Source organism: Eublepharis macularius, chromosome 2 (assembly GCF_028583425.1).
Source record: "Eublepharis macularius isolate TG4126 chromosome 2, MPM_Emac_v1.0, whole genome shotgun sequence".
NCBI lineage: Eukaryota > Metazoa > Chordata > Lepidosauria > Squamata > Eublepharidae > Eublepharis > Eublepharis macularius.
In genome coordinates this window covers 68198366-68216076 of record NC_072791.1, presented here as the reverse complement: position 1 = coordinate 68216076, position 17711 = coordinate 68198366, and the positions used below count along the sequence as shown (strand labels likewise).

General features: G+C 43.3%; 1 protein-coding gene across 1 annotated transcript in view; it reads left to right on the top strand.

The window, feature by feature from the left end:
* Positions 1-17711, top strand: part of LOC129323398 (cytosolic phospholipase A2 epsilon-like) — a 96693-nt gene that overhangs the window by 41500 nt on the left and 37482 nt on the right. Inside the window, exons 5-7 of the mRNA XM_054969931.1 lie at positions 7318-7358; positions 9622-9664; positions 10598-10670. Of these exons, the coding sequence (XP_054825906.1) occupies positions 7318-7358; positions 9622-9664; positions 10598-10670 (157 nt within the window). The remainder of the gene's footprint in view (positions 1-7317; positions 7359-9621; positions 9665-10597; positions 10671-17711) is intronic.

The window sequence follows — 17711 nt, the reverse complement described above, 5'->3', positions numbered from 1 at the left end:
TCATGTGCCAAAGGGACCCCCAGCTCCTCTGAAAGCTCAATGAAGGTGGCCAGCAGCCGGGTGCATTGCCCAGATCCCTCTGCCCCCGTGTCAAAGCAATGCACCCGGCGCCTTAATTCCCATTCCAGAAAGGAGTTGAAGCGCTCAAAGGCAGTGCAAGAAACGGAATAACCCATTTGCGAAGGCCCAGTCCATGTAAAAGTTCCCCACAAATGAAAACCCAAGGAGCTCAAAGTCCTCGGGGTGGACTGGGAGTAGACAAAGTGCAGACTTAAAGTCACATTTCACCATCTCAGCACCAGGGCCACACCTATGTACCACTGATACCATCTGATCAAATGATGTATACCTAACAGAGCACAGCTGCTCCAGAATAGCATCATTGACTGAATTCCCTTTAGGGAATGACAAGTGATGAATGAGGCAGAACTCCCTGGCTGCCTTCTTGGGAACCACCCCCAAAGGGGAAACTCTCAAATTAGGAACTGGAGGTGAACTGGAGGGGCCCAAAACCCTGCCTTCAGCACACTCCTTAGCAATTTTCAAATGCACTATGTCCTCTTTACCAACAATAGAACGTAAATTATCTGACATAAAGGGTGAACGCAGTCCGTGAACTGGGATCCTAAACCAAACGTAAACCTGTTTAACAGAAAAAGGGCATCTTGCTTCCTAGGGTACAAATGCAACAGGCATTCAAGTTACCTCAGGTTTACTGGGCTGGGACCCTTTTCTAGCTGACTGTTGGCCACCTGAGCCTCCGCCCCCGGGTTTCTTACCTCCCCTTCCCTGCTTGACTTTGTGTCAGGCACTATGCCGGTGGGGCCCAGTACAGGATGGGCATTCATGTTTAAACTTACAGGGCTTCTTAAAACACACGCCCTTGAAGGCGAAGTCCCAGCAGAGCAGCTGGGGTTGAACCTGCTGCCATGCCGTATAGTGGAAACTGTGGCTGAGGAAGACTGCTGTACAATGTGGCCACTATCTTACCAGTCCCCTACACTTGGTTTCGCTGGGGACATTACCTGCAGCCAAAGTTGCTGGTGAATACGGTCCCACGGAATGCCCAGATTCAAGGCTGCTCTCATCCTGAACTCCTCATCGTACTGCAACCAAGCAGCACCCGAGAAGCCAGTACAGCCCTTGTAAATAATATCTAAATACTGAAACAAAGGTGCCACCCACGGGGGCTGATCTCATGCCAGGACACCTGCATATATAAGGAAACCCAGCAGCCAGTTGGCCCAGATCCAATCAACATGCCTATGTTTCAGTCTCTCCTTATCCCCCTATTGTCCGATTCATCCTTGTCTTTCTTCTCTAATTCCCGGAAGAGTACAGAGAAGACATCTACATACTCCCCCTTAAGTATCTTGTCCCTCGTAGCTGGTGTTAGATGGTCGCCAAGCGGAAGAGCAGTATCCTCAAAAGGGAGAGCATTAAATGGCACATTGCCATAGCGCAAGAACTGATTTAGGTAACAGGCCCAAGAGCCAGCTGGGTACCCAGCCCATCCAGCAAAGTAGCCCGGATATGCAGCAACACCTTTGCCCCATGGGGAATATGCCGAAAAGGGGATGTACCCCCAAAGGGGGTGTCCCCATCCCATGAGTAGCCCAAGGGGCCTGACCAACTGGCGGCCAGAACACTGAAACTTGCAGGCCAGGGGCTTGTATTGATGCCTGAACCCCATATGCAGCCCCATGACCAGTGTGTCCCTGCATCCCAAATGCTACCTCTTGGCCCACAGGTCTCCAAGGCCATGCTTGACCAGTGAAAGGTGTGCCATCCTTACCCCCTGAGTCCACAGGGTCAACCACCACTGCCACTGGGGGCGCCTCCTCTGCACATTCCTGCCCCAAATCCACCACGGGTACCTCTGGTCTTTGTCAGGAATCCGCACGAGCACTGCTGCTCTTGTCAGGCACAGAATCAACCACACCTTCCAAAGCAGAAAGCCTCATTAAGATTTACCTATTAATTGCATCCCTGGATGCCCTCCTGATGGGCTTTTTCCTACTGGCGCCCTGTAAAGCAGACCCTGGCACCCCTCTCGCTTGTTCCAGGGCAGCCAAGCACCACATAATCTCCTCTTGACTCACACATCCCTCCTCGTCATCAGATGATGACAAAGCAGGAGGGGGGCCCTAGCTGAGGGTTTCTTGCAAGGCTGCTTGCCCTTGGATGGCCCCCCCACCTTTCTTGGGTGGCATAATTACCCCTCAGCAAAAGAGATAGGGCAGTAACCGCCACAAAGCGGACAATACACCAGGCAGCGGTAGCTGCAAGGCAAGAGGAAAATGACACCATCCCCCAAAATGGCTGCACAAAATGGCCACTGTGCACAAAATGGCCACTCCAACAAAGGGTACCTAGTCAGCCAAGATGGCTGCTCCAGTAAATGAAGCTAGCCAACCCGGCCCACCCCCAAAAGGTCTCTAAGAAAAGAGGTATGGGCAAGGCCAAAGCAGGAGTGGGGGTAGAAAAATGGGGATTAAACAATTCCCCACAGGTCCAACCCTAACGGGCCTAGCCCCCCCCCCCCCAACTCACTGCCAATAGCCAGAGGGACTAATCGGCCAAGGTAAGGGCTGTAAAACAACCGTCTTCTTTAAGAGTAATCTCAGCAGCCCCAAGGAGCACACAGCCATCAAATGCCCGAAACTGCCCTGGAGGTTGCCCAAATACTGGGCCTGCAACCCCTCCCTGCCACCTAGCATGGTGAAGGCCCACCAAATGAGGCACAGGCACACCACCAATGCGCCCCTCCCAACTGCCCAGCAGGGCCCCAGGAAAGCGGGCAAAGCCACGCGCTGCTGGGCTGTCGGGCAGATGCAAGAAGCAGACACCCAAAGGCTGAGATAAACGTGGCCTCTCTCACCAGTCATCACTGCTGCAGGTCCCCAAATGCCACTCCACAGCCACGACGAGCTATGCGGCAGGCTGTGCCAATGCTGCTGCCTCGTGCCCACTGCTGCTGCTGAGGCCGGTGCCAAGGCTGGTGCCGAGGCCAGTGCTGAAATCGCCACCGCGAAGTCACTGCCGTCACAAGGCCCACGCTCGCCACAGCAGGCACATGTCCTGCTACTCCAAGCACTTGCGAAGACTGCAGCCAATGGACAGGTGAAGCCTCCTGAAGAGGCTGCTGGCTCCGTCCCCCCCCCCCCCGGCAAAGCCCCAAATGCCCAGGAACCTGGGCTGTCTCCTTCTCCATCCGAGGAGGCAAAGAGTGGCCTGCAGCATGCATGGCTTGTGCTGGCAGCCGATCAGGCCATTTTCTTTGGGTAATGATTAAAAGCTCTTTTTCTAATGTCAAAATCCCTTAATCCATAAATCCACAAACCATCAATTCATTGTTATCTATTTCATATAAATAGCCTGTGAAAGGTTTCCATTCATCAACAAATGAATTTACTGACTTTTTTCTAATCAGTGAAGTAAGTTTTGCCATCTTAGCCAGTTCCAACATCTTTGTCAGCCATTCCTCCATTGTGGGCAGAGTTGAATTCTTCCAGTTTTGAGCATATAGTAGTCTCACTGCTGTACTTATATATAAGAAGAGAGTGGCAGCACATTTTTCCAACAGAAAGTCCATCATTCCCAATAAAAGTATCTCAGAGAGCCAGTTTGGTGTAGTGGTTAAGAGCGCTGGACTGTAATCTGGAAAACCGTGTTTAATTCCCCACTCCTCCACTTGAAGCCAGCTGGGTGACCTTGGATCAGTCACAGCTTCTATGAGCTCTCTCAGCCCCACCCACCTCACAGGTGTTTTGTTGTGGGGATAATAATGACATACTTTGTAAACTGCTCTGAGTGGGTGTTAAGTCATCCTGAAGGGCGGTATATAAATCAAATGTTGTTGTTGTTGTTGCACTTTAATCTTAAAAATCTTCTGTATTAATAATTGTATTCATTTCCAAAAAAGTTTTGCCAAGTTACAAGACCACCACATATGAAAGAACAATCCTTCATGTTGAATACATTTCCAACATACATTCAACTTACCCTTATACATTCTAGCCAATTTCTCAGGAGTCATATCCCACTGTGTAATGATTTCAAGAAATGGGTGCATGTATCTTTAAATGCTTGGTTTGAGCTAGGTGAAGAGTGGGGGTGAGAGAGGGATGAGTGAGTGATATGATTGGTTGATGACTGAGAGTGTGGGCGGAGTGAATGCAGTTTTGAGACTGAGAGGGCAGAGAGCAAAATTTGCAGTCAGAAGAAAGCAGGCTAGCTGTGTGCTGCCTGAATATGTTGAAGTGTTTATGAGAGAAATATAACCTGTGTGGAACCTGAACTGAGCATGTTTGTGAAAGGACACTCAGTCAGGGAAAGAGAGGCCAGCTGTGTGCTGCCTGAGCAGGTTTAATATTTCTGTGAATGAGAGTCAGGGAAAGAAAGGCTAGCTGTGTGCTGCCTGAGGAGTTTTAACCATTTCTATGAGACAAATATTGAGTTAGAGAAAGAGGCTAACTGTGTGTGAAGCCTTGGAAGAGATCTGTGTGAATGAGAGTAAATGAAGTAACTTTAAGAATCGAGAACCACTTTTATGAAACCAATACGCTTCTTAACGAAATAAAAGTTTATTTTGTTTTGTTATATCCCAGTGTAGCTGTCATTGCTATATTCCATTCCTATCCTCAGGGCCACATAGAACCACGAAGGAGCCTGACGCTTTGGGAATATTACCAAAGGGAAAATTTAAATAAAATATCTTAGAATAAAATATTCCTGGTGGCAGCAGACTACCCAGAGGGTTAAGGGATAGATTAAAAGAAAAATCTACTCAAAGAAAGTAAAGGTCGTAACACACTGATACATCATCTTGTAAAAATTCTCCTTAAGACTAGAACTTAACGTAAATTTCAACCCTTTTAACCACATATTTTCCCATTGTTCCATTAGTATACCATACTCAAACTTTTTAGCCCATTTAATCATACATTCTTTGACTTGCTCTTCTTCTGTCTCAAGTTTCAACAAAGGTTTATACATTTTTGCAATAACACATTCATCGTATTGTCGAAGGCTTTCACGGCCGGAGAACGATGGTTGTTGTGGGTTTTCCGGGCTGTATTGCCGTGGTCTTGGCATTGTAGTTCCTGACATTTCGCCAGCAGCTGTGGCTGGCATCCTCAGAGGTGTAGCACCAAAAGACAGAGATCTCTCAGTGTCCTAAGAGAGATCTCAGTGTCCACTGAGAGATCTCTGTCTTTTGGTGCTACACCTCTGAAGATGCCAGCCACAGCTGCTGGCGAAACGTCAGGAACTACAATGCCAAGACCACGGCAATACAGCCCGGAAAACCCACAACAACCAACACATTCATCATTTGTACATAATTCTCAAATTCAGTATTAAATTGATCAAAGTCATATTGTCTTTTATCTGCTTTAAATATCTCCACCATTTGCTTATAAATAAAGTATATCCCTCTGATAAAAAGTCCTCTCTTGAGTTTATTTTAACATCACTCTGTGAAAATACTAGCATGTCTCAATAAGTTAACCAACTCGAAGGGCTTACCAGTTCCCTTTTAAGATACATTTTTTGTGGTGATAGTTATATAGGTATTTTTGGACAGAATTTAGGTTTATATTTGTTCCAAATTCTCAACAAAGAACACTTAACATAATGGTTATTAAAATCTGCATTAACCTTGGCTTTATCATACCACAAATAAGCAAGCCATCCAAACTCCTGTCAATTTGGGGGGCTATCACTCCATTCCACTTCCCCATCAAACACCAACTTTCGTAAAACAGATCTGTCAGAGCATCCAAAAGCTTTTTATAAAATTCAGATTTATCCTCATAGATTCCCAAAACCAGCATTTTAGTTCCATAGAAAACAACCTCCACTCCAACATATCTGTCATGTTCATCAGTCAATACAAAATTAGGCATTAAATGTAGTTTAATATACAAAACTACTCCATTCTTCTTTTTATTATCCACTGGAACAAATTCCAGTCCCAATGTTTTATAGACCAAATATTTTGAATCTTTTTTTTCTAATATGGATTTCTTGCAAACAATGTTTTGTTTTAAGTTTTTCAAAAATGAAATATTTTTTTCCTTTTTTGGGAAGAATTTGCTCCATTTATATTCCACATTATACATTTGTAATCTATATTGAGATCAAATTATAAAAATTAAAAAAGTAACAATTTAAGAAAAATACAAAAATAAGAAAAAGAAAACTTCTTTTTATTACATTAAAAAAATGAAGCCTGAAGCTCCTGATTCAAGTTGCTCTCTCCAAATCTTGTTGTTGGCATCTGGTCTGCTGAACTTTCTGGTAGTACCTCATTCCAATCCCTATGTCTTTCTATAAAATCTCTGGCCTTTTGGACTGAATTCAACTTGAATCTTTGTTTTCTTAATGTGAAAAATCACACCTTCCACGGCATCCTACCTGGAGGGAATCTTTTTCTATCTCAGATTTTCTACCAGAAAAGCATAATCTTTCCTTTTACACAAAATTCTAGTAGGAATTTCTTTCAAAATTAAAGTATCTACGTTTTCAATTTTTAATTTATTATTAAAGTGTTTTTGGGGAACTTTCTCCCTCATATTTCTTCTCACGAAGTATACCGATGTGCCCCTTAGGAGGTTTATAATCTTTGCAATCCCAGAGTTAATTCTATATACTTTGTCAATTTCTGGGTATAAATCCTCCTTGTCACTGTCCAAAAAGGTGGCCAAAGCAGAAATCACTCTCCCCCTAATATCTTCATCTTTGTTCTCTGGGATTGATATGAACCTCAGACAAAACTTTTCAAAAGGTGGGTATGATCTAACTAGAGTTATATCATATATGGTTTCAGTGTGTTATGTGCTATCAAGTCACTTCTGACTTATGGCAACCCTATGAATGAAAGACCTCCAAAATCTCCTATTATTAACAGATTAACAGCTTTTAAATTCCATTTAGTTCAATCTAGTGCAATCCTATGAAGAGTTAGAGGCTTCCAAATCCATTGAAGTCAATTGATTTACAAGGGTGTAATTCTTCTTTGGGTAGCACTTTTCCATTGATGTAAATGCAAATTAAAGATATATAAGTTTGGCTAGATTGTGACAGATGTTTTAATGCATTGCTACAATATGAAGGAAATCTATGTTTAGATTTTAAAAATTCAACTTCAGGTTTTAGCTTTCAATTTAAATTCCTACAAAAAACTGAAAAGATGCGTCTTTGATATTCTATTTTCATTTAGTCTCTACAAGTCAAGAAAAAAACCAGTGTGTGAATCACTGGTATGAATCACTGTAGAACCATTGTTTCATTATGTTAAATCTTAATTTTCAGAAACATGAGGAACTGGAGGTTGAATTTTCACTGGAGAATATGTGAGTATTTTGTTTGTTGTTTATAGTCTGTGTTTCATTTATTATTGGATTTATATCCCACCCTCCCCACAGGTGGGCTCAATTCAATTCAGTTAACAGCTTGGACATTTAATGAACAATAAAGTAGGCTATGTGTTGCAGAAATGCAAAGCAAGCATTACATTATGTAATGTGTAAACATTTGATCCTAACCCAATAAAAAAAATTTCAAAAAAAAAAAAGAAATGCAAAGCAAGCATAAATTTGAAAACAAGCATAAATCCAAATATAGAGTTGAAACATTACCGAAACAAAGCATAAGTAAGTAATATTTAACAACACAGAAAACGACCAATTCCTGTAGAAATTCAATTCCTGTAGAAATTAATTCTTCTTATTATTATTTTGAGAACCATTGTGGTGTTGGACTAGGATCTGAAAGAACCAAGTTCGAATCCTGATTTTGCTATGGAAGCTTTCTGAGTGACCTTGGGCCAGTCATGCACTCTCAGCCCTACCTACCTCACAGGGATGCTGTGAGGAAAAAATGGATAAGAGAACAAGATAAGCCATTTTGGGTCTCCATTGGAGAGAAAGATGGGGTATAAATGAAGTAAATAAATACATAGAAAGTTTGTAATGAATAAAAATAACAGTTATAGACTAACAAATCCACACTGAGCTCTGTTTTATTCACTTGCTGGCTCCCAAAATAAAATTCAAGATCAAGATTAGCAATCTATAGCCATGCCCTATGGTTTTAGTGAGCTAACTAGAAAGTGATTAGTAGGATTAGTAGTTTATTTTAACACTTGGGCAAATAGTTATTCAGAACCAGTTTAGGGTACTTCGAGAGATCAGATTTCTCAGTGATATTTGCCATAAACCTGGAAGCAAAACAGGAACCCCTATGAGTACCTGTCATCATAAGGTTGTCAGCTATGGTTGCTGGTTTTGCATGATAGTATCTGCTTGGCATGAGTGGATCCATTTGAACTATACCTCAACAGAGGTATAGGCACTATTGGTATCTGGCTTGGAGGAGTTTTACATGCTAGGACAGTGTGAAAGCTTTCCATGAATGTGTTACTTATTTTTTTAATTTATTTAACAAAATTTATACCCCACCTTTCTGTCCTCACAAAGGCCACCAAGGCAGCTAAGAAAATTAAAACATGCATAATAAAATCACATCTTTAAAACCATTAAAACTAACAAAAATGCATCATTAAAACAATTACAACCAGAGCTAAAATACATAAAAACAACAGTTGGGCAGAAAGTAGGGAATGGGATCACTGAGGGAAAGCTTAATGAAACAAAGAAGTCTTCATCAATTAGCAGAAGATGGAAACTGAAGGGGACAGATGAGTCTTCTGGGAGCAGAGTTCCAGAGATCTGGTGCTCTCTCCCAGGTTCCTACCCACTTGATGTCAGAAGGTAGGAGCACCCAAAGCAGGGCCTTGGATGGTGACTGTAGTGCTCAGGTAGGTTCATAAGGAAGTAAGCAGGCGTTCAAGTATGTTGGTCCCAAACTATATATAAAGATCAGCATCAGCACCTTGAATTGTACATGGAAACAAATTGGGAGCCAGTGTTGATGGGCTAAGATTGAAGAGAGATGGGTCTATGACCCACTCCAGTCAACATCCTGGATGCAGCATTCCACATGAATTCCAAACAGTTCTCATTGGTCAGTGATCACTGGAGAAAGTTAACACTTACCAAATAAAATGGTGTGATCTTTGCCTAATGAACTGAATATTCCCTCGGGTTATTTACTGTAAATATAAAAGAACTATTAACTAATCATTTAGCAATGCAAATCTGAAATAATTTCCTGGTATTAGCAAAATGAATTATGCAGTTGTCAATCCCAGCCAGTTAGGGATGGGCCACATGTTCAAGGATCTAAACTGAACTTCCTTCTCCTGGGAATTTTTCAAGAGACAAAGGGATGAATCATGCCAGTCAATTAGAGAAGCACGGTGGTGGCAGCTACAAGAAAGGACAGCACAATTGTGTTGACCAGGGAGACATACAATTTGTAGGAGATGATACCAGTGTTTCACTTCCTTTATGTTTGACTTTATTGAGCAGAAGAACTTGAGCTCTCAATCTCCAAAGGCAATATTCAGCAACAGCATAAAATAAAATGTCAATAGACTTAGCTATGATGACTCCTACTTAAATGTTTTTTTAAAAATTAGCTTTTAGAAGATTTTTTAAAGTTTTTTTTTTAGATTATTTAAACTGTAACATATGTTTCTGTTTATTTTCCTAGAACGGGTCCTCCTGAAATGATCACAACAAATGGAGCAATAGTGGTAACCTTCATTTTCAAATTTATTTTTCTTGTATGGTCCAATTATACATACATATGACCCTGCTGAGTCCTGAGCATATGTAAGCTTCCTGATACATTGATTGTATAAGAGACTGAGGGAGAAGGAAAGCACAACATGTCGAAGGCTTTCACGGCCGGAGAACGATGGTTGTTGTGGGTTTTCCGGGCTGTATTGCCGTGGTCTTGGCATTGTAGTTCCTGACGTTTCGCCAGCAGCTGTGGCTGGCATCTTCAGAGGTGTAGCACCAAAAGACAGAGATCTCTCAGTGTCACAGTGTGGAAAAGATGTTGGCAGGTCATTTGTATCTACTCAGGAGGGGTGGGGTTGAGCTGAGTCATCCTGTAAGAGTTTCCCAGGGTGTGGAATGCTAATGGTGGGAGGCTTCACTGTATCCTGAGGAGGTTCTTTTGCATATGGATTGGTGCTTGATGTGCTAATCTTCTCTGCAGGGCTATTGTCGAGTATAGAGTGTTTTGTTAGCCTGGTGTTTTTCAGAACTGATTTATCCTTGATTTATGCTGCTGAAAGAATGTTTGAATTGGCTCATGTGCACAGATATGTGTGTGCTGCAACAGAAGAATCTGATCTAGGGGAAATTGGGAGAAATAAATATTTAACTCAGAAAATCATGAAATAGATATAGCAATCATGAGAATATTTACTTAATGTACTGACTTAATTTTTAGTCTGCCTTTCTCATTGAGACTTTCAGGTGGATTACAGCATTATACAACAATGTAATAAAACAGTGTAATACATACAGTAAATAATGAAATAAAAGTGAACTACAAAATTACAGTATGTGTTTGCTGCTTGCACATTCTTCTTGGTATAAATAGCAAGCCTCCAAACCAAATCAGTGTTTTTTGGATCTTTGTTATTCACTATTTTGTACATTATTTTCTGTTATAGTGCCGTGAACTTTGCCGCTTGGAGATTCAGGTGGAGCAAAGGAAAAGGAAAAAGAAGAAAAAGCATTCTAAACGTGAGACCATTCATTAAATGTTTCTTTTTAGTCTGGATTATCGGTTCTTTAAGAAAGGACTTCAAGACCAAATCCAGGCTGGATTGGTCACAAGTGCCAGAATCCATACTTGAATGTTTATTTTTATGACTTACCATTTAGATGATAATTTTTTTTTCATATACTAAAATGTCATTTAAATGCCCAGACTAAAAGATTTAGGTTAAGACTGGCAAATTCCTGCATGGGAATGACAGGAACTCCCTCTGGCAATCATCCCCTATCTCTAGGGCTCTGAATCAATCCTGGGGATTCTGCCCACTAGCAAGCCCCCGAGACTGGCTAGCCAATCAGAGCCCCTGAAGCTCCACTGGATGAGAGGGGGTGAAACACCTCAGTTTTAAAAGGGAGGTTTGATATATTTCCCTGTGGACAGGGATTTTAGTGGCTGTGGATAGTGCAAGCTTAGATAGGCTTTTTTATTTGGGGCTTTCTAGTTAGGAATTTGGGGTCAGGGAAGGGTAGGAAACTTTTTAAACAAGCACCCTGTAAAAGGTCTACCCACAATCTAACTTTTCTGGTATTGGTTCTGTGGTGGGTATCCCAGGTGCTCATCAGTGACAAGCAATCACCTAGCAGTTTACCTACTTGCCCACCAGTTACTGGATAACTGCAAGGAGGTTTCAGGCCACTGGTGATCACCTGCCACCAGAAGGCACCCCAGGAACACACATGGCATGCACACTTCTGGTAGATGCAATGACATCATTTCTGGAAGCGACAGCATCACTTCCAGAAGTGCCATCATCGCATCAGCACCAGGAGTGTGTGCGCTTTGCGTAAGGACAAAAGGGAGTTTCCCAGTAAGTACCAACTCTCCCCCCTTCCGCCGAGAGGGTATAAGGACTTAGGAACCCTATTCTGGGCCAGGTTTTCTGAAAATTTAAAAGAGGGGCCTAGTACTTGAGTCAAAGCCTGTCAGCCTCTCAGCTGTGGTGAAGAGTGTAAGTTGGAGGAGAAGATATGGGGACTTGAGGCATGCTTGTCCACACTCCATTTTATAAGTGAAAGTGAAGAGTTCATGGACAGAACGCATGAAGCACTCTTGAGAGAGCAACAGGAGGAGGAGGAAAAGGTATTTCAGGATTTGGAGGAGCACAACAACACAGGTGGTGGGCACATGGAAGAATATAACCTACAGGAGCAGGAAAATCAGGAGACATTCTGAGCCTCTGATGCTAAGCAATCAGTTCCAGGATCTTCCCATAGATATTGATTCTGGACCACTGGATCAAGGGATATTCCCCCAGCCTCTTTGAACCTTAAAGGAAATTTCTCAGCCCCCCGTGGGTTAGAGGACTCGAGCTTCTGTGCTGGGAATTGGGGATTTCCTACTGAGAGGGCTAGAGGGTAAAGTGTGCTGACTGGACTTGTTGTCTTGAGAGGTATGCTGTCTACCAGGTGCACGCATCCAGGATGTGACAAAAAGGATAGTCAGATTCATCAACCCCACAAGTTATTACCATTTCTTGCTGATCCATATAGGAACAAATGATATTGCCTGGCACAGCCCAGAATGCATTAAAAGAGACTATGTGGCTCTGGGCAAAAAGGTGAAGGACCTGGTAATACAGGTTGTATATTCATCAGTTCTTCCTTTTGAAGGCTGTGGTTTAGAAAACAAAAGAAGAATACTGCAAATAAATGACTGGCTACATAGATGGTGTAATCAGAAAACGGTTGGATTTTTAGACCATGGCTTACGTTTTTGAGATGAAGCTCAATTGAGAGATGGTTTGCACCTCATGAGCATAGGAAAAATGTGTTTGGTAAGAGCCTTGCAAACTTTATAAGGAGAGGGCTTTAAACTAAATCCTATCGGTGAGAGAGGCAAAAATTCAAGTCTCAAACTGAAGATGAAATCACTAAAGATTTGTGGGGAGTGACGCTTATGCTAGGAAACATTAACTCGCAAGTAAGTACAGAAATGAAAATCTCAGGCACATAACCCATGGATTCCGATGTAAGGGAAACAAGTAGGAGAAACTCGAAGTCCTAACACAGGAAGGGGACTATAACAGTAAAAATCCAGTAGCACCTTTAAGACTAACCAACTTTATTGAGGCATAAGCTTTCGAGAACCACAGCTCTCTTCATCAGATGCATCCAACAGCTCTCTTCATCAGATGTATGTGGTTCTTTAAAGCTTGTTCCTCAATAAAGTTGGTTAGTCTTAAAGGTGCTACTGGACTTTTTACTATTTTGCAACTACAAACTAATGCAGCTAACTCCTCTGGATCTATGACATAATAGGCATTACTGAAACTTGGTGGAATGACACTCACAATTGGAATACTAGGATTGAGGGATATAACTTGTTTAAAAGGGATAGACAAATAAGGAAGGGGGAGGAGTAGTATTATATGTAAAGGAGGTATATACTTGTGAGGAAATGCATGTAACTGAGCATGGAAGTTCAGTCTCTGGGTAAAAATAAAAGGAGTAAGAAATAAAAGTGATATTATGGTGGGGGTCTGCTATAGACCACCAAGTCAGGCAGAGGACTTGAATGAGATACTCCTAGAACCAATTAGAAAGTTCTCAAAGAGGCACAGTGGTCATGGGAGATTTCAATTACCCAGATATCTGTTGGAAGTCTAGCTCTGCTAAAAATTAAAGATCACATACATTCCTGACTTGTCTTGCTGACAACTTCATTTTTCAGAAAGTGGAGAGCGAAACAAGAGGATCTGCTATCCTGGCCTTGATTCTCACCAACAGAGAAGAACTAGTTGAGAAGGTTAAAGTAGTGGGCACCCCAGATAGCATTTTGGAAATGCAGAATGCATTTTGGAATTTACAGTCTTGGGGAAGGGAAAAGCTGTATGTAGTCATATATATAGGTTGGACTTCAGGAAAGCAAATTTTAATCAACTGAAAGTTATGCTGGGTAGAATCCCATGGTCAGAAATATTTAAGGAGAAGGGAGTTGAAGAGGGGTGAGAGTTTCTTAAAGGAGAAATATTGAAGACACAATCACAACCAATTCCTATGAGAAGAAAAAATGGGAGGAGTCTAAAGCCACCAAGGTGATTCCATAAACAGCTTTCTAAGGATTTGAGAAATAAAAGGACTCATTTAGGAAATAGAAGGAGGGCCTTTACTGCCGGCACCAGGGTTTCTGGTGCCTGTGGCCAGTTCCACGTGTGCGCGCCCCGGACTGCGTGATGACATCATCACGTTATGACATCATCATGCAGCAAAGCCAGGCCCATTAGTTGGTGGGTGGCTGGGGTGGGGCGCGGAGGCTGCCCACACTCCGCATGCTGCCCCGGCCGTCTGCCGTGCCTGGCCCGTGGCTGCTGTGCCCAGCTGGGGGCTTGCAGCAGCGGCTGCAGTGCGGAGCTGGCCGGCTTGAAGCAGCTGCGGGGCAGGCACGCCAGCTCCGTGGTGCACGCCTCCGCCCCCGGCAGCCCCTCCAGCGCCCCGGCGCCCACGGCGGCCGCCTCACCGCCTCAATGGTGGCGCCAGCCTTGAGGGCCTTATTATTAAAGATAAATGTAAACAAATAACCGGTGCTTGTAGGGAGAGTGTTAGAAAGGCTAAAGTTCAGTAAAGCAAGAGATGCTAAAAACAACAAAAAGGGTTCTTTGCTTATATTCAAAGTAAGAAAAAGAGCAAGAAAATGGTAGGCCCATTGCAGGAACAGGAAAGTGAAATTGTAACAGGCAATGAAGAGAGGGCAGAACTGTTCAATTCTAATTTTCCTCAGTCTTCTCCTGTGAGGGAAATGGTCCGCAACATGGCAATAACAGAACACATGATGAGGGAACTGAGTTACAGCCTGGGATTGGCATAGGGGTAGTACATAAACACCTAGTTCCTTTAAATGAAACTAAGTCCTCAGGGCCAGATGAATTACATCCAAGGGTACTAAAAGAACTCACCAATGTAATTTTTGAGCCTCTGTCCATTATTTTTGAGAATTCTTGGAGAACAGGCAATGTGTCAGAACACTGGAGGTGGGCAAATGTTGTCCCCGTCTTCAAGAAGGGGGAAAAGGAGGATCCAGGTAACTACCAACCCATCCGTTTGACATCTATACCAGGAAAAATTATGGGACAAATCATCAAATTGTCAGTCCTTGAGCATTTAGAAAGGATGGCAGTGATTACTAAGGTTCCACATAATATCCTTGTCAACTAATTGGTAAAATGAGGTTTGGGTCCTATTACTGTTAGATGGATCTGTAATTGGTGGACAGATTGCACCCAAAGAGTGCTTGTTAATGGTTCCCTATCCTCTTGGAGAAGAATTACAAGTGGAGTGCTTCAGGTATCGGTCCTGGGACCTGGGCTGTTCAACATTTTTATAAATTATTTAGTTGAAGGAATAGAGGGAATGCTTATTAAATTTGTAGATGATACTAAATTGGGAGAGGTAGCAAAATACAGTAGAAGACAGAGTCAGGATACAAGATGATATTAACAGGGTGGAAAACTGGGCTAAAACAAACAAAATGAATTTCAGCAGAGATAAATACAAAGTTCTGCATGTAGGTAGGAAAAAGCAAATGCATAATTATAGGATGAGGGAGACTTGTATTGGCAGTAGTATGTGCAAAAAGGATTGAGAGGTCTTAGTAGATCATACACTGAACATGGGTCAGCACTGCAATGTGATGTGGTATCTAAAAAGGCAAATGTGATTTTGGGCTGTTTCAATAGAATTATAGTGTCCAGATCATGAGAAATGATGGTATCACTCTACTGTGCTCAGGTTAGACCTCACCTAGAGTATTATGTTCAGTTTGGGGCACCACAATTCAAGAAGGATATAGACAAGCTAGAACATGTCCAGAGGAGGGCCACAAAGATGGTGAGGGGTCTGGAGACCAAGTCCTATGAGGAAAGGTTGAAGGAGCTCAGTATGTTTCACCTGCAGAGGAGATGACTGAGTGGTGATACGATAACTATTTTCAAGCATTTGAAGAGCTGTCATATAGAGGATGGTGCAGTTGTTTTCCGTTGCCCCAGAAGGTTGGACCAGATCCAACAGGTTGAAATTAAATCAAAAGAGTTTTCGGCTAAACCTTAGGAAGAACTTCCTGACAGTTAGAGTGATCCCTCAGTGCTTAGGAAGGGTTACATCAGTGCTTGGTTCTCGTGGACCCTTCTTACATGCCCAGGTTAATGCCGATCTCCACTTTGGGGTCAAGAAGCAATTTTCTCCAGGCCAGTTTGGCTAGGGTGGTGTTTTGCCATCTTCTGAGCATGGAGCAAGTGTCACTGTGTGTGTGTGGGGGGGGGGGTAGTTGTGAATTTCCTGCGCTGTGCAGGGGGTTAGACTAGATGACCCTGAAGGTAGTGGTGTAGCATGGAGGGGCTAGAGGGGCAGCCACCCCAGGCGCAAAATTATTAGGGGGCACCGGCCACTGAGGAGAGCCTGTGCCATGTCCATGAGAGCTGGGAGGCCACCCACACCACCCTGGCTGCCTGCCGTGCCAACAGGGAGGCAGGCTTGCTGGGCGCCGAGCTGGCCTTTGGTGGCTGCTAGCCAAGGAGTGCACCAAGTGGGTGGCAATGGTGCAGGTGACTGCGGTGAGCAGCTGCAGCAGAGCGGTAAGGGGCGAGGAGGTGAGTTGCCCTGAATTGCGGGAGCACTCCCGGGGAGGTGAGCAGCTACGGTGGAGGGGTACGGGGTGGGGAAGCAAGTGGCCCCAAATCAGGGGAGTGCTCGCAGGGGGCTGCTGCGCCCTGCACAGTGCTGTCACTTCCTGGAAGTGATGTTATCATGTGGGGACCCAGGAGCACATGTGTGCTTTGTGTGCACGTGCACGCCACAGGCACCACCCCTGCCAGGAGTTGCCCCAGGCACTCGCAACCCATGCTATGCTGCTGCCTGGAAGTCCCTTCCAGCACTATGATTCTATGATTCTATTAGGGTCACAAAAAGGCCATTATAGGTTACACAAAGCTACTTGCTACTCCCCAGTTAATAAATCTTGTGCCTTCCTTTTTATTGTTATTGTGGCAGCTGGAGTTTAACAAAAAGGAAAGCAGAGGCCAGAGTGTAGGGGTAATAGGACAATATTCAGTCCAGAGATCCTTTTCCCTCAGAGGTCTCCCCCTCTGCCTTCTTCTTTCTTCTTCCCCTCATAATATCAAGCCTACGCTACAAATAGAATCAATGGCTGCCCAAGTTGTTCAGTCACAACATACAACAAAAGAAATGACAACCAGGCACTAACCATCACGTCCCTTTACATGGTTTATCATTTGACCCTTCCCGTAGACTAGGCAATTAGCTGCGCAACCTTTGCCTCATTTGAATTTAGAAGGCTGAGACTGGAACTGGGCTGAGATAACAGTATTAACTATTAACTGGCTCTGTGTATGCTCAACTTTAAAATCCTTTCTAAAACTCATTAATAGCCTTTAGGGCCATGGATACTGTTATCCCAGCCCCTTCTAAATTCAAGTGTACACCAGTTGGGTTTGGGGCCACACCCTGTGTCAGACTAAGTTGCTGGGGGGTGGGAGACCAAAAAGTCAGAGTGTGGAGAACTCACCTTGTGTAAGCATGAAGTAATCTTCCAGGTAACACTGTTTTGTCCACAATTGATGTTGCGTCTCTATGCATCAACATCTCCCACAAAGATGGGCTACAAGCCATTAAGAATACTCATATGGAGCTACAATATGCCAACATTTTCATGGCTGTCTTGGAGCAGTGCATCCTCATCTCCCACTCATGAAGACTGCTGTTACACTTGAGATTTATTGATGACATTTTATCATCTGGACTCATGGAATAGAAGCACTGGAGAAATTTCACCAGGCTTTTAACAACTTCCACCCAACTATCAACCTAACTATGAATCAATCCACACAAGAAATACATTTTCTAGACACCACTGTACAAATACATGATGGAAGCATAAAATTCACCTTATACCAAAAATGTAATGATTGCCAAACACCTCTAATTACCAAATAATCCATCGTTTACAGCTAAGTTCTACACTACAGCTGCATCTGTTCCAAGCCCTAAGACAGATAT